At 41.5% G+C, this 21901-nt stretch overlaps 1 protein-coding gene across 6 annotated transcripts in view; it reads right to left on the bottom strand.

Annotated features, from left to right (window-relative positions):
* SASH1 (SAM and SH3 domain containing 1) overlaps positions 1-21901 on the bottom strand; it is a 324315-nt gene that overhangs the window by 245742 nt on the left and 56672 nt on the right. The window contains exon 1 of one of the 6 annotated variants that reach the window (XM_089922119.1): positions 3680-13718. The exons of the other annotated variants lie outside the window; for them this stretch is intronic. Within the exon in view, the coding sequence (XP_089778245.1) occupies positions 3680-3700 (21 nt within the window). The 5' untranslated portion in view covers positions 3701-13718. Of the gene's footprint in view, positions 1-3679; positions 13719-21901 lie in introns of those variants that run through there. 6 annotated transcript variants of the gene reach the window in all.

Here is a 21901-nt window from a genome sequence, read left to right as displayed (position 1 = left end):
GCCGACTTAATTCTACTTTGGGAAATTTTTTTCCCAATACTTAACTCACAAATCCCCTGAACCCTCTTCTTCTTTTCTCTCACACTTTCAAGTTTATTTCATTTCACTTCCCACAAGTGATGTGGGAAGTGGCTGGTAAAAGCTAGAATCAGGCTATTGACAGTCTGCATCAAAATGAAGGGGGGAAGTTGCAAAAGGAGAGTGTCCAAGGCTGGAAGGAAGGGGCCCAGAGTCCTCCTGGTTTCAAAGTTCTATGTCTGCCATCTCAGATTTAGATCCATATTTTATGACCACTTACCTTCTACCTCATATGGGTTAAGCACTAGACTAGAGCTTTTAGATGGATTATCATTTGATGCTCATGGTAACTCCTTGAAGTTAGGTATTACCCCCAGCTTACAGATGAAGAAAAGCAAAAATAGAGAGGTAAATAACTTACCCAAGACCACATAACTGGGAAGTAGAGAACTAGAGTTAGAACCCATACATTCTTATTCCAAGCTCCATTCTCTTCCCACTATTCATAATGCCTCCCTTACATAACCGTAGAAGTAAAATAATAATGGTCAAATTTCATCAATATCATGCCCTTGAAACTACAAGTTCCATTCAGAATTCCATAGAAGTTTCTATATAGCTCTTCATCCTCCTCTAAATAAATGAACTTTTTATCCAGCGCTCACTGCATCCATCCATCCATTCATCCATCTATCCTTTTATTAATTATTTACTATTAATATATTCCAGCATTGTAATAAGTCCTGAAGAAATCCCTATCTTTAAGGAGTTCTCAGTCTAGGGAAGGGGACCACGTGTAAATAAAAATTTACAATATAATGTGGTGAATGTTAATACATAGTGGTACTTATAAGGTTTTAGAGAAATGCAGGAGAGGTGGGGAGGGGAATTTCTAACTTTTCCTAGGGGCAACTTTTAAAACTAGGATCTCTGGTACTTTAGAAGGTCAGGGAAGGAATCACTTGAACTTGTGCAAAGTTTTCTCAGAAGAGTTTATGTCCAAGGGAGGAGAGAAGTGAGAGTTTGACTGGGGCATCACAGAAGAGTTTTAACTGTGTTAGTGTTTGAGCTGATCAAGAGTTTGCCAGGAACCAGAAGAGGAAGAGGATATTCCAGGCAAAAGCAACTACAAATGGAAAAGTACATGCAAATAATTTGCTAGGACTCCTACCTAGAGTACCATTCAAAGGAGTAACAAGAGACTAAGCATCTAGGATAGGTGGTTAGGGTTTGGATAAAGAAAGGAATGGTATGCAAGGCCAATAATTAATTCTCAAGGATACTAAAAATGCTCTCAAAAGCATTATTACAGTTCATTGTAAAATTGATTCTTCAATGCCATTAAACAAAATGATAGAAGTTCTTTCTGTCCATTTCCAGAAAGTTGCAACAAATTCTCTGTATTTTGGGATAAATTTGCATTCAGGAGTTGAGCTGGGAGCCTAACCTTGTTTCTGGGGGATAATGTGTTCTGAATTCCAAACAATGGTTTACAAAACTCTGGAGAGCCATGAGGCTGTGACTTGGCATATAGTGGCACAGCCTTAGAGGCAGGCCTGATGTTCAAACACAGGGCAGGGAAAGAGGATGTGGCCCCAAATGAAGACTTGCTTGTTACTCTAAAAGGGGCAAGAGAGCTTTCTGGAGGTGAATTTTACTTGAGGTAATAGAGGTTAAATTTCTTTTCTTTTTTTTGGCTGTGCTGTGAGGCTTTTTGGATCTTAGGTCTTAGGTCCCCGACCAGGGATTAAAGCCGAGTCCTCGGTAGCGAAAGCGTGGAGTCCTAATCACTGAACCACCAGTGAACTCCCTAGAAGTTAAATTTCTGACATGGGTTTCACCCTGAAGTCTCTGCAACACTACTTTTATTTTCTTCCTGAACTTCTGGGGTTGAGATTAAGTAAGTTAGTGAAATTAAGATACATATAAATATAGCTGTATCTCTATATAAATATCTATATCTGTATACTCATCTGCCAGAGAGGAAGCTGGTCTGAACTGGAACCGTTTCTATAGATTTCAAGGCTCATTCGCCAGTCTCCTCAGCTAGGACAGAAGCCATGTTTCTAAGCCTGAGAATTCCCCCTTCTGTCTGAGTTGATCAATACATCTTTTTGCATCCTCTGGCACAAAAACCCAAATGTGCTTCCTTTTCTAAAAGGGAGCCTCTGTCTCGCTGGGATTAAGAGAGCATAGTCCCATGACACAGTCTGCACTCAATTTTTGGCATCTGAAAAACCTTCCCCCTTTCAAGAACTGTGGGCAACCAGTCAAGAGGGAACAGTACATTGGCATTTGGACTGAAAATCTTACCTGCCAACTGGGCTGCTCTTAATGTATTTTTTCTGAAACTGGGGGAAGCACATGTAACAGGGACAGGCTTTGTGCTATCGGAACATTTTTGATGAGCACATCTGCACTGAGTTGAAGGGGAAGCCGGCCAGCTGTGTTTGTTCACTTTCTCCTGTACCAGCTTTCCTCGGACTCTTGAACACTCTCGTAGGGCAACTGTTACCTCTCAAGACTCATATTTCATTTCTTTACTTTATTAATACCACAACCGCGGAATCACACATTTTATACGTAGTTGCTCTGACTGACACTCTAGCACGTTTCTCTCAATTACTCGTCACCTTCTATGCTTTAGTTCTGGTGTCAATCTTGCCAAGAAGGTGAGTGGAAATTGACCCAAAGAGAGTTTCACTAGCTTCATATGTTCAGACTGATACTTCTTCCAGGGTTCCCTTCCACAACGCTATTTTCATTCAACACGTATTTATTGGGTATCAGCTGTACCAGGCACTGTCCTCAGCTTCTCAGAGAAAAGGGTGAGCAGAATAGGCTTCTGGAAGTAACCCGAGAGGTCTCCACTCACCAAAGCCCAGTCCAGACCCGGAGAAGGAGCCAGAAGGGCCTCCGGAGCCTGGCTGGGGCGGGGGATTATGGGGGTGGAGCGGCGGAGGGGAACTCAGCATCCATGCCTCAAGCTGTGGGGTACTCAGACCCTTGTTCATAACCACTGTTGCCTTCTTTTTCCTTTAATCATTTTTGATGAACAAATCTAATCTCCTTTTTAATTTAGAAGAAAAAGAACCTCACATTCTATAACAGAAATTTTTCAACAGAAAAAGAAGGAAAAAAGTTGTTCAGCCGGCTGAGAAGAAGACTTCAGTAGGATATTAAATGCTAAATAGTTAATCAGATGGTCCCGGTCCCCTGAGGCTTGGAATATGAAGTTCAGAGTTCCATCCTTCATTCCTGGCATATGTGGAAATATTTTTAAATAATTTCATAGATAAGCTGAGGGTGGAAAAGCTCTCGCTTTTTAACAGTAAAAACTTTTCTTGGCTTCCAGAATCGTTTTAGAGTCTGGGGGGGAGAATTTTATATAAATATCTACATAATTTTTGAATATATCTTATATAAATGATAAGTCACAAAAACGCAAAACCTGGCAGAGAAATTTCTGGACAGTGGAGGCTTCTTAGCCTCTTGGAATTCTGATCGATTCATTGGTGGCACTGAAAAGCCCACAGACTGACAGTTACTTTATACCTGTTAGCTGTAACAGTCCCCTCCCGAATATTCCTGCCCAAAGGTCAGAAGGACATTTCCTTACAGAAAAGCAGTCTTAAAGTTTGAAAACACACAGCCTACATACCCTGCCGTCTAGGTCCTCCATGAAGGGAGCTGCCGTGTTGCTATCAGGCCATACGTTCGAATGTTCTCCAACTTCCTTTCTGACTCAGATCGAATGAATTCGCAGCGCTGATGTAAGGCTCTTAATGGCAATCTGTTTTCAATTCAGGGCAGATGTGGGACACTCTTGTAGCTCTAGGGATTATCAACTTTAAAACAAATCGCCTTCAGGATGATAAGTCAAGAGGCAGTAACTGCTTCCTGAGGCCTCCTTGGGGTTCCTTCCAAATGCTTAACATATAACACAAGAACTATGGCTCAAAAGCGGGTTTTGCTCCTGAGGTTCCCAGGCTTGAGAACGAGGCTTGCAAATACTCCTCAGAAACAGAGCTTGTAAATACATCTCAGAGCGAATTCAGATATTTTAGTAACATGCCAAAGTGATCAAAATGTTCCTGCCCCCCGTCCCCCACCAATCTGTCTTAGCACTATGTTTAGTCCATGGAGTAGAGCTTTTCCACAAATTGAAATTGAATTGTTCTGGTTCAGAGTTTTCTTGGCTCAAAGGAAGGAAGGGGAGGATTATTCCAAGACTTCCACAGAGAAACATCCAGAAATCAATTTAACATGATAAGTTTAATGTTCTAGAATTAGTGTTCCCGTGGCATGAACTGCCTACAACTCGGAGCACCCTCTGTTCGGAGACCACTCCATAGGGTTGGCTCATTCGCCAGGATTTAAGACTCAAAAAAAACCCATAGCGGGTGCTTAGTATAGTTTAACCCCATTTAATAAACCTGAAAAGAGGTTTAAAAAAAAACTACTAACTTGCAAAAAATCTGAAGGAAAAATTTTAAGATTTTTAAACAAAACTTTCCCCATAAAGCACCCACAGATAAGTTTAGGTATAAGTAACACTAGTGAAGAGTCAGAAAATAGTCACAGTACATTATATATTTAGAAAACACAGTCTATTCTTTAAAATTAATGAGTGTGACATAATGAAGCTACGTGGCAAAGCATTAAGTCACCCACCAATGAACACTATAGCTACAGTTTCTCTTACCTTCATGGGGAGACAGAGATTAAATTTCCACTAGCTTACACATGTGCTAAATAACCATGAAGCAGCATTACACGAGGGTGTTAAGAATTCTGGATGGGACATAAAGGGACCTGTCCCCAGGTTTCTTTAACTCAGTGGCTGTGGACAAGCCACTGCCCAGGCCACAGTTCCATTGGTAAAGTGGCTGAATTAGGTGGTCTCTAAAATCCAAACCTCACGTATCAGTTATGATGCATTCATCAAGACTTGGTAGAGAACAGAGGGTAAAGGGCTTTTCTTTCTTTTGTTTTCAAGAATAATCACTAAATACCACTAGGTGGACATCTCAGACAAAATTTTTTTCCACCTTGAAGCATATATTTATAAGTATGGCCACAAGGCAGGTTTTAGCTGAAAAGTTGGATCTGAAGGGTAAAGAAAGCTACTACCTTATCCAAATCAGACACCTAGATTATTTATTTATTTATTTATTTGGTTTTATGGGCTTCTGGGGAAACAGTTAGCTAAGGCATACTCCAGAATTGTCATCCTGCTTATGGGCATCAGTAATGTACTCACTTAGCAAATTTATTAGGATTAGTTAATTTTTTTTTTAATTAAATGAGGTAAGGAAAGTCAGACGTTGTCAGTGAGCAGTGGGTAGTTTTGATAGGTAGGGTTAAGGTGGGGGATACCTGGTATGGAGGATGGAGAGTGTGATGTGGTGAAAAAAGCATGGAATTATGAGTCTAGTTCCAGGGCTACTACTTCTACTACTTAGCTTTGAGGCCTTGGCCACCTGACTTCTGTTTTCTAGGTGTCCATTTCCTCATCTCTACAAGGAAGGCATTGGTCTCTCCATCCTCTTAGTTGCCCAATAATCAAAAAAGAAATTCTACCCCATAGGATGTAGCTTTTATTTTAGAGTTTGACTCTCAGAAGCACTGAAGCCAAGACTATAAACTCAGTGTACATCTGATAACAACTGGAGATCAGGCAGATCTGCAGTTAACCTGTGATATGATCTTTTCTGCAACTGTGGGAGATCCTCACTCACCTGCAGAAAAGAGCTCAGATATACCAGTAAAGTCCTGTTACATAACATCATAATAATAAACATTTCCTTTCCACAAACTTATTTACATTCTCAGCTATAATTTGATAATATATGAACATTTAAAAAACCGTGTGTAACACTGGCATTGTGGGTTGAACTGTGTGTGCCACCTCCCAAATTCATAAGGTGAGGCCTAACCCCGGTACCTCAGAATATGATCTTCTTTGGAGATAGGGTCTTTACAGAGGTAACTTAATCAAATCATTGGAGTGGGCATGAATTCAATGTGACTGGTGTCCTTATAAAATGGGGAAACCTGGACACAGAGACATGCTTAGGGAGAATGCCATGGGAACAAGAAGACAGCAATCTACAAGCCAAGGAGAGAGGTCTGGAACAGAGCCTTTCTTCACAGCCCTCAGAAGGAACCAACCCTGCCAACATCTTGTTTCTGGACTTCTGGCCTCCAGAACTATGAGACAATAAATTGCTGTTGTTTAAACCACCCAATCTGCGGTACTACTATGTTACAGCAGACCAAGCAGACTAACAACTGGCACCCTCTGAACAATGACTGTGCATTATCTTGCATCCTACTATGCGCCAAACACTCACAAAAACAAATCAAGGTACTCTAGGGTTTAAGACTGTGAGAGCTGGAAGAAACGAGCATTGAGACTGGGTTGACAGTGGACAAAAGCCATCAGCAGCATTATTTTTGTAGTTTTTTTTTTTTTTTGAGGTACGCGGGCCTCTCACTGCTGTGGCCTCTCCCGTTGCGGAGCACAGGCTCCGGACGCGCAGCCTCAGCGGCCATGGCTCACGGGCCCAGCTGCTCCGCGGCATGCTGGATCTTCCCGGACCGGGGCACGAACCCGTGTCCCCTGCATTGGCAGGCGGACTCTCAACCACTGCATCACCAGGGAAGCCCTTATTTTTGTAGTTTTAAAGATGTCTTCTCGCCCCCTCCATTCCAACACACAATGTAACACGACTGATTCAACAAAGCACACAAAATACAAAAAAATATAAAAACCTAAAGAAGCCCAGTGTTGGGGAGGGTGCACACCTAGGAACACCCATGGCTCTGTTTTTATTCAAGGTACTGTGTGCTGACTCAGCACAGGAGTTGGGGTCACCTCTGTTACTCTACCAGCTCCTCCACAGGGCGTGCCAATCCAAGCATTTACGATATACCCTCTTATTAATCTTAAGAACTTTTTCCCAAATCAGAACAGATGAAGAAATAATGTGCTATTATTTCCAAAAAGTTAGGCTACACTGATTCTCTCTATTAAGGCACATTATCAAAAATAAAGGGAAAAAAAATAAAGGGAAATGCGAAGAAATGGGCATAGTGAATGCATATTAAAGCAAGCATTATTACATAGAGCAAGTTGATAATAGTTTCCAAAGATAAAATCCAGACCGGATCCAGCACCATTATTCTCAAATGCCTTATCTGGCAAAGTTTGGAAGTGAGTACGTTTTATAAAACCATTATGAAGGAAATGCAAATACTCTGAACCTATATATTAATTAAAATCAATCTCCATTATCTTTTGTCTTAACAAGCTCAGAATCAAACATAGTCTCTATTCAATAGTGACAGTACTTATGGCTCAAGTAAAGCTGAGACAAAGGCGGGACTCCAACAGTGCAGCAACTAGGAAGGAGGAAAGTTTTACAGTGAATTACCTAGGCCAGGCAAGTGGATGTGGCCCCAGGGGAAGTGGGAAGATTCTGCAAGATGTAACTTTTCAAGGCAATGTTAGAACGTTCAGTGGGAACTGACAGACCAGTGATTCTGGCAGTTTGATGCTTTCGAAACAGTGAGGAGTGGAATTATCTGTTGCAATGCACAATTAGCATTGAGCTGAGTTTTGCAACTTGAATATCAGCAGTTAACATTTTCCCTTCAGGTTTGCCATAGTAACTTGTCAGGATGTTATTTACATTAAACCTGATCTGCTTCACTTTCCCACGAGAGCTAAAAGTAATAACTTAGGCTTTATAGAGCTGTACAATATATATCTTTTGTAGGGGAAAAAGTTTTAGTTACGACTGTCCCATTCCCCTGGTCCACACCAAAACTTGAGTTTATTATTTTATTTCACAATATTCAAATGAAGTCAGTGATTCTCACCCCTGTCTGCACATTAGAATCAACCAGAAGTTTTTAAAAATCCAGATACCTAGGCCACAGCCCAGACCAATAAAGTCAAAATCTCTAGGCATGGACCCAGGCTCAGTACTATTTCTTTTTCCTCCCCAAGTGATTCCAATGTCCATCCGAGTCAGGGAATAAAATATTTCTTTCTTAAATGAAAGAATTCTTCTTTTGGTGCATTTCTTGGCATTCCAAATTGTTTGATCAAGAAAAGTTTCAAAACATTGAAAATCTTATCCATCGGTCAAGATTTCCTGAACTAGAAAGGGAGTGGTGATGATTGCTGCACAAAGAGAAATAGCTAACAGTTGTGTTATTTATTGTTCACATAGTTGGTTAACACACTTTTGCCTTCCATTCATACGATTCATAAAGTTTCACGTGGTTTAGAGATGAATCAAGGTGAAGATTTTATTTTTTTGGCCACGTCACGCGGCATGCGGGACCCCAGTTCCTTGACCAGGGCTGGAACCCCTGCAGTGGAAGCATGGAGTCTTAACTACTGGACTGCCAGGGAAGTCCAAAGTGTGAAGATGTTAGATGATATCCCTTCTAACTCTCAGACTATGATTCAACACAGTATTTCTCATAATGGTCTGCAGAGAAGAGGCAGCTAGAGGTGCTTGTTGAAAATACAGATTCCCAGTTCCTTCTTTGGAGGGTCGATTCTGTAGTTATGGTGGGTCTCTGGGGCTCCTTATCACCAGGCAATCTTGAAAAATATTTTATTCCCTGACTTGGGTGGATATTGGCATCACTTAGGGAGGAAAAAACGAGTACTGAGCCTGGGTCCACTCCTAGAGATTCTGACCTTATTGGTCTGGGCTGTGGCCTGGGTATCTGGATTTTTAGAAGCTTCTGGTTGATTTTAATGTGCAGACAGGGGTGAGAATCACTGACTTCATTGAAACAATAGTCATTTAAGTGAAACAGGTGTGAAAGCAATGTCTACCATTCCCATTAAGATACTCAATGTGCTTTTACATACATGTGTCTCATTTGAATCCTTGAAAATCTGCTGAGGTGGGAAGAGTGGGCATTCTCTTTCTCTTACAGATAAGCAAACCAAAACTCGGAGAGGTGAAGTGGTGTGATTGAGGTACCACTAGAAGTAGAATTATGGAATTGGTGACAACTGTCTTATGGATTCTACTACCTTGCCTATGTTTCTTTACTCCTTACTAGCTCACCAGTTGTCCCAGCCTTCCTTTAAAAACAAAACAAAACAACACTTTTGGTTGCCTAGAGCGACCAAAAACTTACATCAGAATTGTTATTAATAATAATACTAATAACCACATCAGCAGCTAACATTGGGTCCTTTCTATACATTGTGCTAAGTGCTCTGCATGCATTATCTAATTGTCTCAAAGACTCTGTAAGGTGGGTTATCATTCCCATTTTACAGGTGAGGAAACTGAGGCTTAGAGAGTAAGTAACTTGCCAATGGTCACGTTCCTATGCAGCACTCTTCTTATTTCATCTAAATCTCTTCCTAGTTTCCTTGCAGCTAACCAAATTTCAGCAAGTGGCAGAGAGAAAAGGATCTGATAAAGTAATTCAGAGAAAGCTATTATGGACAATTACAGCTTTCCTGAATCATATTGCCACTTCTAACGTGGAGATCAGATCTTTTAAGAAACTTCTCGAGCCAGCCATTCAAAAACGTGAGTATCCAGCACTTGAAGAGTTCATCTGGAGAATCATGGGTCGTTAATTCCTAACTACCTGCTGTGTCTATGCCTGGGTTAACCGTGTCTTCCCAGAGACAGTCCATAATACACTGACTTGGCGTCTGAGGGCTTGAGTCCCAAATGCTTGTTATTCGCTGTGGGATCTTGAGCCAGTCCTATCCAGGATGTGGCTTAATGCTCTGAGAGAATCAGGCCCAGTTGGAAAATTAATCAATATTCTCATTTTTCTTTTTCTAAGGTTTCCAAAGTACTGAACTTATTTTTCTTCCCTGGCTCTGTCTGTTGTCACTGTTGTTCTTGTAACCATTTTTACTGTTACTATATAAATGAGATATACTGTACTAGATACTACACAATAAAATGAAATATATAGTATATTTTACCAATAAGTAAAGTGCCTAGCACAGTGCTTGGTAGAGTAAGCAAATATCTGAGAGATCATCGCTGTTGTTAGCATCATTCAATGTATTATTTGTCCATCATAATTAATTGCTGAGAGTATAGAAAAACGTATAGAAATAGTAACAGGTGACAGTGACTGTACATTTACTCCCTTCACATGTACAGAACTTATTTTTCTTATTTAAGTATGCAGAGCTCAAAGTAAATGAAGTCAAGGATCAGGTTCCTAGAAGTTCAAGAGGATGTGTCTTCTGTTTAGCTACAAAACCTCTTCCCAGAAATTAGGTACTATTTCATGATGCTGTGAAGAGGGAAAAAAATGTAAAAGAACAGAGTTTCTTTATCCCTCCAATTCTGAAGACTGTCACCTGGTGGGGGGGGGGTCCTAGCTAACTTCCTGCAAAGTTATACTTATGTAAAGATTGAGGAGAAATTATTCTTTTATGTATACTATAAAGAGAATAAGGCTACTGGGTCAACTGACGGAAGCTTAAACTATGCATCCTCTAATATATAAATCTTGATTTATTCAACAAATATTAACTGAGCACTTACTCCGTGCTGCACGCTGGGAATACAATGATGACAAAGGTCCCTACTCTCACGAAGCGTTCGTTTTTAGGTGGCACACGGACAAGGGACAAGGACACAAACAGGCTAGTAGAACAATAACTGTGCTAAATTTCTAAAAAGAAACCATCAATGGGCTGAGATGGAGACTGTTGGCAGAGGTATCCTCTTCAGATAGAGCGGTCAGGAAGAGGTGACTTCGAACTGGAACAATATGAAGTCAGCTATTACGTGTGGGAAGAAAATCATTGCAGGCAGAGAGGTTCGTGAATGCAACGTCTCCGAGGTGGGGAACAATGCTTGGTGCAGTCGAGAAATTGGAAAAAGTCTAGTATAATTGGAGTGCAGAGAGCATGGGAGAAGGTATGACACCAAGCCGCAAGATGATCAGGGGCTGGGTCACCCAGCCCTCTGGGTCATGGTAAGGAGTATGGATTTATTTTAGGTCCAGTAGGAAGCCACTGAAGAATTTTAAGCAGAGAAGCAGCATGATCTGATTTGTGTCTCAATGTAATTCCTATTGAGTGTGGAGAACGGACATTGAAGATAATGATGACCTTTCTCTTCCCATGGCTGCAGTGGTTGAGAGTCCGCCTGCCGATGCAGGGGACATGGGTTTGTGCCCCGGTCCGGGAAGACCCCACATGCCGCAGAGCAGCTGGGCCCGTGAGCCATGGCCGCTGAGCCTGCGCGTCCGGAGCCTGTGCTCCGCAACGGGAGAGGCCACAACAGGGAGAGGCCCGCGTACCGCAAAAAAGAAAAGTTAAGACACTCAAAATTCCTCCTGGGCTAGCTCAGAAATACATCCTCCATTGTCACGTACCCTTCTCTTTCCATTGACCAGACAGGGGCAGGAAAACAATAAAAGTCAAACTCTCTTTACCCCATGATAGTTTTCTTTTCAGGTTTCAGTTCAACGCAAAGCGTATTTCTATGGTTGAGTTATGAACTCCAAAAACAGAGGCTTGTCATGGAAATGCAGACAGACGCCTCACTGCAGCCACGTTCCTGGGCGCCGCTATAGTCATCAGTTTTAATGAGAGCTGTTAATATCGCCTCCAGCAGAATGGTTGCCCTGGGCTGACGTTCTGGGCTGTGCACAGGTGCTCTCGGCCAAAAATGTAATGTACATCATTACGTTATCAATGAGGCACAGATGCGCTTTCTGTCTGAACTCAAGGTGGTGTTCCTGCCGAGTGTTTAAGTCTTTCAGCGGGACCGGGGCTGTTTGTATCAAAATGCTGTTCTAGCTCAGTGAACCTGAGAAGTGCATTCTGCTTCTCCAGGACAGGAGTTTAGAAAACATGCTTAAGTTAAGAGTGCAAGAAGGCTGGGCTCTCAAAAGGCAGGTACAGGATTTCTTAAGAACATGAAACTCAGCCCAACACCTTCTGCTTTTTCAGTGAAAACTTCAGCCACTGCATGTCCATTCATTGACTCCTCGGGATTTTTTTGGGCACCCACCCTGCGCAGGTACCCTGAAGAAGTTGAGGATGATTCTGTCAAGGACCTTGCCCCCAGGCACTCTGCAAATATTTCTGCCATTTCTGATTTTCCCTGCCAACTTCTTTAGAATTGACTCTCAAGATCTGGGTCTGCACTGCCACTCCCTGAGACTCTAGTTCTAACATTATGGTGTTTTTCTACTGAGTTCAATGTTTAACTTAATTTTACAACCCCAGCGGTGTCTCCTTTTTCCTAAGCTTGAAACCCCCATTCACTGAACTTTTTGTTATTCAACTTGGTCCCTAGGATCTATCTGACTTGAAGCCAGGTTTTTCTTAAAGCTGGCAGCTCCTGCAGTTAGCCTAGCTTCTTACCTTGGCTCTGCCAAACCAGTGTGGATACCTGGATGCTGAGAACTGGCTTTGAAGGGCACCCAGGGGCCACCACCGACAGGGCACTGCACCTGCCTCTGTTCTCAATGTGAAGTCACCTGTCAGGGATGGAATGGTGGCTCAGGGAGAAAAAGGGTACCTCCTCCACACAGGAGGGAGTTTTGACTCAATCCTGACTTTGAAAGTGACATTGCCTTCCTTGCTGTCCAGGAAAACTGTTCTCTTACACAGAAGCTAAATGGTGAGAAAGGAGATCATTGCGCTGGCTACCATGCAGTCTCCTTACTGTCATTTCTGTTTTAAGCACAGAGATGGACACAAGACACAAGGAAGACACTGGGAAGTGTGTGTGTGTGTGTGTGTGCGTGTGTGTACTTGGAGAAGCGTGCAGTATTTTCCTGGGCCTCTGAGAGCATCCAGCTGAGGAAAACATGAGACCAGCAAGGTCAGGACCCAGCATTACCCAATCCTCTGTCCTTCAGCTTGTTGTACACCCCTCGACTGATAACCAAAGATGACAGAGGCCCCTGAAGATAAATGGGCGCTCTTCTTTGCCATTTCCTTTCCACCCCCATCCCCATGCCTTACTTCAGGTTCCCGCTTCCCCACCCCCGACTAATCCCCACTCCTCATTGAGTAATGGTTTGGCAGTGGCATCATGAAGGGGTGGCTGGTGGCATTAACCCTGTCTCCTGGCCCCTCATCCCTCAGGGATGTGGCCGTTGCTGGGGAGCTCAGGACTGTCATTCCTGCCATCTGCCTCAGAGCCCCAGAGCTCTGGGCCAGCAGCGGTGCCCTCGTGGTGCAACGGCTGTTCTGCATGGCTGGCCTCGCTAGAAAGTGAATCTCTTGACGGGCAATTTGCTGCTGCCACCTGTATCAAGAAATCTTTTGCTAAGACTGTGAAATGCACGAGACCCCCTCTCTGCTCCCAGGCTTAGTTTTCACATGTTCTGCTTCTATTGAATGTACATTGTCCTGGTTGCATTTCCAGCTGGTACTTGAAATATTCTGATCACCTCTCCTTTCTCCTAGGCAGACAGTCACATGTTTTATAAGTGGTAGGAAGGCAAGGACGTAAGGGACCCAACAGGTGACAGTAGGAAGTAAATGTCAGATGTGCTTCTGACTCAGGAAGACTTGGGTGGTGCTGCAAGCCCCTCCAAGAGAATCTGAGTTTGGATGAAATGCAGAGGCGGAAGGGTTGACTTTCTGTCTAGGGATTTACCGCGGACTCTCTCTTGTCAAATATCAGGTGGAAATCTTCCTGATGATTACCTCAGGGCTAGAAGATTTGGACAACACGTTAATATTTACAAAGTGCTTTTTAGGAGCTGTACCAACTATTATGCAAATTCACAACAAGTTACATAAGAAGCTGATTAATGTTATTGTATTAATATATCAAATGTATAAACTGTATCGTAAGATTTTTTGGGGGCAGGGGGAGGCAGGCAACTATGATATGATTAATGTAAGTTAAGTGATATTTTAAAATAATTTATATTCGAAATAGAAATCTTTTCCAATGAATATTTCATAATTGAAAAATTAAGCTTCTTCAAATTTCATGAAAATTGAAAGGAACATTATGAAAGTGGCATCCTCCGATCTCTATTCTTTTAATATTTTCAAAAGATCATATATTTCAAATAGATGAACATATTATATTTAATCTTGGACTAAAAAAGTCTGGTTCTTAAATATGCTATTTTGTTCAGAAATTAAAAACGAGGGAAATAATAATTTTAAAAGCCAAGCTTGGGACTTCCCTGGCGGTCCAGTGGTTAGGACTTCGCCTTGCAATGCTGGGGGTGTGGGTTCGATCCCTGGTCAGGGAGCTAGGATCCCACATGCCTCGCGGCCAAAAAGCCAAAACATAAAACGGAAGCGATATTGTAACAAATTCAATAACGACTTTAAATATGGTCCACATCAAAACAAAAAAAATCAGAAATTGAAAAAAAAAAAGACAAGTTTTACAGTGCATTGAAAGGATGTTAAAATGATGAAAAGTGCCTTAGTCTTTAAAAGACCTCATCATATCCCAACCAAAGTCCTCCTCCCACAGATAAGGCTTGGCTCACTCTTACTGTAAGGGGCCCCAGCGGTGAGATGCAAGGTCTTCTTCATGACAGGGAGTCAGTTCTCAGCCATATTTCTGCCAGGCATTTCTTTTTCTCCATCGACCTTATAATTCATTTATGCAGTTGATAAAAATGTATTAAGCCAGGTGTGTTCTGGAGGGACAATGATGAGTAAGAACAGTCTTAGCGCTGCCGCATGGAGTGAAGAGTGACAGGCAGTGAGATAAGCAACAGCAATGGAACCAGGGCTGGGATGGGAGGAGAAGGAGGGTTATCTATGGAGCCTTCACCAGGAGCAGATCCCACAGCCCTGAGTACTGGTGAGAATGTAGGGGGTTCAGGACATTGGGCCCTTGCTCTGAAAGAAGAATCCAAGAGAGATCTGGATTTTCTCTCTGCTCATACAGTTCATTTGAAATTTGAGGACAGTTTACACAATTGGCATCGGCAACCCCATCTGTTCCTAGAATTTTGGCTTAGCCCTAGACACAAGGAACACCCTGAGTGTGGTGGATTAACTTTGGTTCTGTTTAATTTTCCTAACCAAAAACATTGGTCTTGAATGACTCCAAGCTCCCCTGGAACACGGGTTGCCCCCCTTTGGGTATAAGCTTCCCCCCCATCCTTGCAGACAATCTTTGAGTGCCGTCCAGTTATAACACACAGGCAGCCAAGGTAACAGAGGTGAATAGAAATAGGAAAAATACCAGGCTGTTTGCATTGGGACATGGTAACCGTGAAATGAGCAAACATTTAATTTTGTTTATTGAGGTCAACATGAAAGCTGTTGAATCTCTTATAACAACTTTGTGACATTTGATGCATGCCTTTTTGAAACACCTCAAGCTGAGCTTGTTGTTCTGAAATGTCAGAATGTTCCTTCCTGGTAAGCAGTCAACTCGTATTGAGTTCTCCCTTTGTGCAGAACGCTGTGAAGTGTGGCTGAAATGCATAAGGGGGACGAAAGAGGATACAATGAAAACTGGAAGCTGTGAGTCAGGAGACAGTGAAAACAATCTGAAAAGCCTTTCTGGTTTTGCTTGATTTCAGACTGCATTCATGATCAAGGGGGAGAAGCCCACCCATACTTTCCATGCGTGCTTTACTTTTATGGCCCCCTTCTCAATGCAAGGGGCTACTTGGGCAGTAAATTTTGCCCACTGAGTGAGGTAATCTCAGAAATGGCAGCCTGAATTTGTGAAGAAGCTGTGTGTCATCTTGGACCCAGGCAGAGATCTGCTAACCTTTGAGGCCAGGAAGCCTTCAGACAGGGCCTGGAAGAAAGGCAAGCCAACAATCTCAGGCCTCACCTCTTGCTTCTTTTTTCCATTTACCTTTGATGAGGGTATGTTGACAAAATAAAATATTGAGAAGTCATGGGAATTGCCTGGTTGTCTAGTGGTTAGGACTCCGTGCTTCCACTGCAGGGGTCATGGGTTCAATCCCTGGTTGGGGAACTAAGATCCCACATGTTGCGTGGTGTGGCCAAAAAGAAAAAAATACTGAGAAGTCATAATTATATAGAGGATAAATGAACAGGCTTTGGAGTTCTGAGGTTTAAACCAAGGCTTCACTATGATTAACTCTATGACTCTGGGCAAGTCGACCTCTGTGAACCTCAGTGTCCACATCTGTAAAATGGGGGTAATAATAATATCTACTCAGGGGGTTATTGTGAGGATTAAATGAGATAACAAATATATAAGTAGGTTAGCCTAGGGCCCAGTCCAGAAATGTTTATAGATGTTAAGCTATTATTATCTATAATTATGTCAACTCTATGGGAAAAAAAAAATCACTGCTTTAATTAGGATTCTTTAGTTTGATAGTTCCAAAAATTGCCCAGTCTAACACAAACAAAAAGTTATGTGCATTCTAACAAGTTAAACATGGGAAAACAAAGTATTCATTTATTAATTCATTTAACAAGCATCTATGGAGCATTTTGTATGTGCTCAGCCATGGGCGAGCCACTGAGGGTGCAGACATAAAAGTAACAGTTCCCATTCGCTAGGAACTTGAAGTCCAGTGGAGCAGATCAACACATAAACTGACAATGACAATACAGCATGTGTGCTTAATACATGTGGCTTGGCAGATCTATGCTTTGAAAACACAGAGCTCAGGAGAGAAGAGCACGTAATACCAAAAGGATTACACGCCGATTACACTCTAACGTTCTCATTCTAAAGGAATGGAAGAGGGAAGTCAGGAACACAGGAGAGATTACTGCAGGCCCTGCCTCACACCCTGCCGAGCTCCCAGCCTTAGAAACTGGCTTCTCCCCAGCCTGGGATGTCATTCTTTGGTCTTTAAGATAAATGCTGGCCTTGGACAGGAGCTTAAGGCCAATCCTCTGTAACTCAGGTTTAAGCCAAGTTTGCAGTCAGGGCAGCCTTGACCATATGCCCCCAGTCCGATACCTTCTCTTCTGGCCTGAATGTTTAGAATCAGAAATGGGCTCTTTCTTCTTTGCACATCTTTAAAAACCCTAATATTGGCTGTGAACTCCATGCTTATGGGTGGAATCCTGCTACCTCTTAAAGACTTTACCAATGACCTTTCCTGCTCCCTAGGGTCTGTGTTGGTTGGTTTGTTTTTGGTAATAGCTTTACTGACATATAATTCACATAGCATACAATTCATTCACTTAAAATGTACAATTCACTAACTTTTAGCATTATTCACAGCTCTACCATCACCACAATCACCTTCAGAACATTTCATCACCCCCAAAAATCCTTTGCACCCCTTAGCTGTCACCCCGATCCTCCTATCCCTCCAGCCTCTGGCAACCACTAATCTACCATCTATCATTACAGATTTGCCTATTCTGGACATTTCACATAACTGCATGCTATGGCTCAAATTATAGCCCCCTAAATTCATATGGTGAAGTCCTAACCCCCAATGTGACTGCGTGTTTGGAGACGGGACTTGAAAGAGGTAATTAAAGTTAAATAAAATCATAAGGGTGGGGACCTGATCCAACAGGACTGGTGTCCTTTTAAGAACAGGAAGAGACACCAGGGATGTGTGTGCAAAGAGGAAAGACCATGTGAGGGCACAGGGAGAAGACAGTAGTCTGCTAGCCAAGGAGAGAGGCCTCAGGAGAAACCAAACCTGCCAAAACCTTGATCTTGGACTTCTAGCCTCCAGAACCATGAGAAAATAAACTTCTGCTGCTCAAACCCCCCAGTCTGCCGTATTTTATTATGGCAGCCTTAGTAGGTTAGTGTAGTAGATTTATACAATGTGTGGCCTTTGTGTCTGGCTTCTTTCACTTAGCATAATGTTTTCAAGGTTTAATCCATGCTGTAAGATGTATCAGTACCTCATTCCTTTTTTGATGACAAATAATATTCCACTGTATGAATAAACCATATTTTCTTTATTCATTTTGATGGACATTTGGATTATTTCAACCTTTTGGCTGTTATGAATAATGCTGCTATGAACATTCATGTACAAGTTTTTGTGTGAACATGTTTTCATTTCACTTGGGTACGTATATCTAGGAGTAAAATTTATGGGTCATCTGGAAACTCTATGTATAACATTTGAGGAACTGCCAAACTCTTTTCCAAAGTGTCTATACATTTTACTTTCTCACTAGCAATGAATGAGGGCTCCAATTTCTCCATATCTTTGTTAACATTTGTTACTGTCTGTCTTTTTGACTGTAGCCATACTAGTGGGTATGAAGTGGCAGTTCATTGTGGCTTTGGTTTGCACATCAGTAATAACTAATAATGTTGAGCATCTTTTCATGTGCTTATTGGCCATTTGTATATCTTTGCTGGAGAAATGTTTATTCAGATCTTTTGCCTACTTTTAATTAGCAATTAAGTTTTTTTAGCAATTAATTTTCCATTTGACTTTTTATTGTTGAGTTGCAATTATCCTTTATATGTTCTGGATACAAGTTCCTTATCAGACATAAGATTTGCAAAAATTTGTCCCATTCTGTGTGTTATTTCTTCATTTTCTTGAAGGTGCCCTTTAAAGCACATACGTTTTAATTTTGATGACGTCCAATTCATCTAATTTTTCTTTGTTGCTTGCACTTTTGGTGTCTTATTTAAGAAACCATTGCCAAACCTAAGGTCATGAAAATTTACTCATATGTTTTCTTCTAACAGTTTTACCATTTTAGGTCTCACATTTAGATCTTTGATCACTTTTGATTTAATTCTGTATATGGTGTGAGGTAAGGGTTCAACTTCATTCTTATGCATGTGGATAGCCAGTCACCTCAGCATTATTTGTGGAAAAGACTATTCATTTCCCCATTGAATTGTCTTAGGAATTTGAATAAAAAATCAACTAACCATAAATTTGAAAGTTTATTTCTGGCCTCTCAATTCTATTCCATTGATCTGTATGTCTCTCTCTTTATGCCAGTACCATACTGTCTTGATAACTGTAGCTTTGTAGTAAATTTTGAAATTGAGAAGTGTGAGTCCTCCAACTTTGTTCTTATTTTTCAGGATTGTTTTGGATATTGTGAGTCCCTTGAAGTTCTCTATGCTTTTGAAGGATCATCTCTCTCTGGTGCCTGTTGCCAGGATTTATCTGCTGGCTGAGGCATCTGAGGTTGGCCTGCAAATCTGCCAGGCTTACCATATGTGCTGGTCTCTGTATGCCTCAGTATTACTTCATCTGCCTGAATAGACTTTTTCCAGCCCCTGGAGCTGGATCTTGTTAATCCAAGTTCTTGATGGGTACCTTGTGGGGGAGGGGATCTCATTCCAAGGCCAGCTCTCGTGGTGTTTTAAATAAGATTGATATGTTAGGTCTCATGGTTCACTATAGAATCCTAAGAATTAATTAGCTTTGATGGACAGCTTGTTAAGTGTAGTCATGTTACGGCTGTTGTGTTTAGATTATAAAAATAATATTGTCGTATCCTAAAAAAAAGCAAACGGAAAAAATCATAACCCATTTGTTAAAATTATAGTGTAATTATCAATGATCTAATGTATGACTGTAGGTAGGCTCTTTTTTCCTCTGTAGTAAGACGTTTTTGCATGACTTTTGGAAATTAACTTGAGTTGAGAATTCCACTAGGAATTTTTTTGGTATCTATTGTTTCCCTTATGGTTTGAGAGGCCATTCACATTTTTGGAGGCATAATCAAGCAAAAACCATACTCTTGGCCTAGGAAGGCCTTTGTTACATTATAAGGGTGCATTCACAGAAATATATTTACTTGGATTTATTTTGAGGTTAGGCTAAGACTTAACATGTAGTTTGTCTTTATATTGAATTCTTTCCTCTCTAAAAGCATACATGCATTTACAAATGCAGCATCTCATCCTTAGAACGATTCTTAAGACTGGCTACAGATGTTCAGTTTAAATCGGTTTGGCTTCCAAGCCATCTGAATAAAACGTGCTGCACCATTTACTGAAACCTGGGCTCCGACAATCCGGACGCTCATATTTTCTTCAGGATGACCAGCAAGGGGCACTAAAGCCTAGCATCTCTACCTTGTTCCCTCCCAACAACATCAGAGGTTTCAGTAAGCAAGTAATTGGGCATGAATATGGAAGCTGTGCACGTTTATAGTCAGATCCAAACACTGGTAGCAGTCCCTTTGATATTTTTCAAGGGTATTGATATTTTTTAAATGAGAAAAATTCTGATTGGGTAAAAAGACAGCAAAACAATTCCAAATACAGAATCACTCTTTGTTTGCCAGCCATAATTCTCCTGTCTAGTCAATACTATTAGGTAAACCAGCAGAATCCTGTCATTGCTTCTCTATGAATTACTGTATTTTTTTCCACCCAGAGAACATAATGGCCTAGCCACATAACGAGTTCCTAAAAGGATGAACTACTTGATGTCACAGTGACAAGCAATTATTACAGAGGCCTACTGGCTGGTCTTTTTTCTTCTTCCCTTTAAATTTTGCCTGCCTATTTATTTCCATCAGCTAGTAAGGATGACTCTTTTATGGTTTCAAATAAAGGATGCAATCTACACGCTAGGCACACGTTATGAATAATTCCCTGTCATAACAAGTCACGAATGTCCTTCAGAGACTGGCACGAAGTTACTGGAGCTGTTTAATATTTGGTAACGGGCTTTTCTTTTTAATTTTAGCTTTGATCCATGCTTAATCACCTCAAGGTGCTGAAACACTAAGAATGACAGCATTTAATAATTAGTTCACCAAGCTGGAAGCTAAGACCCATTATTCTTTCATTCTAAATCAAAGAAATAGTTTCTGGAAGCTCTGTCCACTTATCAATATTATAGAAATGATTGCATGTAAAGTTAATTAATTCAGTATTAATGTTCAACTGTAGGTCAATCAATGTATAATACTTTGAGAAAAATTCATTCCTTTTTCAAGCTGGTTTTCTTTTAAGACTTAGGTTTTTGGGACCTTGTTACTTGCAGCATGTGAGAACTATATTAAAATGGATCGCGTAGTTCTTCACCCAGCTCATTACAGCCCTCTTCCCCTCAAATACAATGCTAAGCCTCAAATGGCTGATCACTTAAGAACCCTTAAGAAGTCTCAGCTAAATCATGGGCAGTTCAGAGTACGATTTCTCATATTTTTCCCTCTGGTAGCCAGAATTAGAAATTGGAGGTTGCAGAGCAAAGACTTGCAGGGGCTGAGGCAGATACTGAGAGTGAAATGAAAAAGAGCAAGAGAAAGAAAAGACCGTGGATTGCGTGTTCTCTGAGCAGCCCCGAAGGTGTTCTGTCTTAGCTACTCGAGATGCTCCTGATGCATCCAGGTGTTGTGCCCTTTCCACTCCCTGGGTCTTTCTTCTCTGTGACGCGGGGAGATGGAGACAGAGGCCATACACGCCTGGCATGGTTAAGAGCACAGACCCTGGAGTTAGTTTGCTGGTGGCATATTCTGTTGTGTAATTTTGGGCAAGTGACTTTCTCATCTAAGCCTCGGTGAATTCTTCTGTACCGTGAAGATTCACTCATTCATTTAACAAATACTTATCCAACGCCTGCTATATGCCGGGCACCGTTCTAAGGATCAAATGAGAGAATGAAGGCGAAGCACTTAGCACTGTGAAAATAAATAATGGCTATTATTATCTATTGAGAATCTACTGTGCGCAGGCCCTAGGCCATACACTTTGGGCAATTACTTAACCTCTTTCTGCCTCAGTTTTCCTCATTTGCAAGGGGGGAATCATGTCTCGTATGGCTTTTGTAAGGTTTAGATGAGGTGATGTATTTTAAGTACTTAGTGCCTGGCACGTAATAAATGTTATATTAACTGTTTGCTATCACTACCTCAGTCTCTAAGTAACAACCTGGAGAGGTAAGTGTCATTATCATCACTTTAAGGATGAGTTTACTGAGGCTCAGGGAGGTCAAGGTCAAATGGTCGGTAAGC

Source organism: Delphinapterus leucas, chromosome 12, assembly GCF_059928025.1.
Source record: "Delphinapterus leucas isolate spDelLeu-1000000601 "Yukka" chromosome 12, BTC_Dleu_Yukka2, whole genome shotgun sequence".
Classification (NCBI taxonomy): domain Eukaryota; kingdom Metazoa; phylum Chordata; class Mammalia; order Artiodactyla; family Monodontidae; genus Delphinapterus; species Delphinapterus leucas.
The sequence above is the reverse complement of the archived record's forward strand: the minus strand, read 5'-3'. Positions and strand labels throughout refer to the sequence as shown.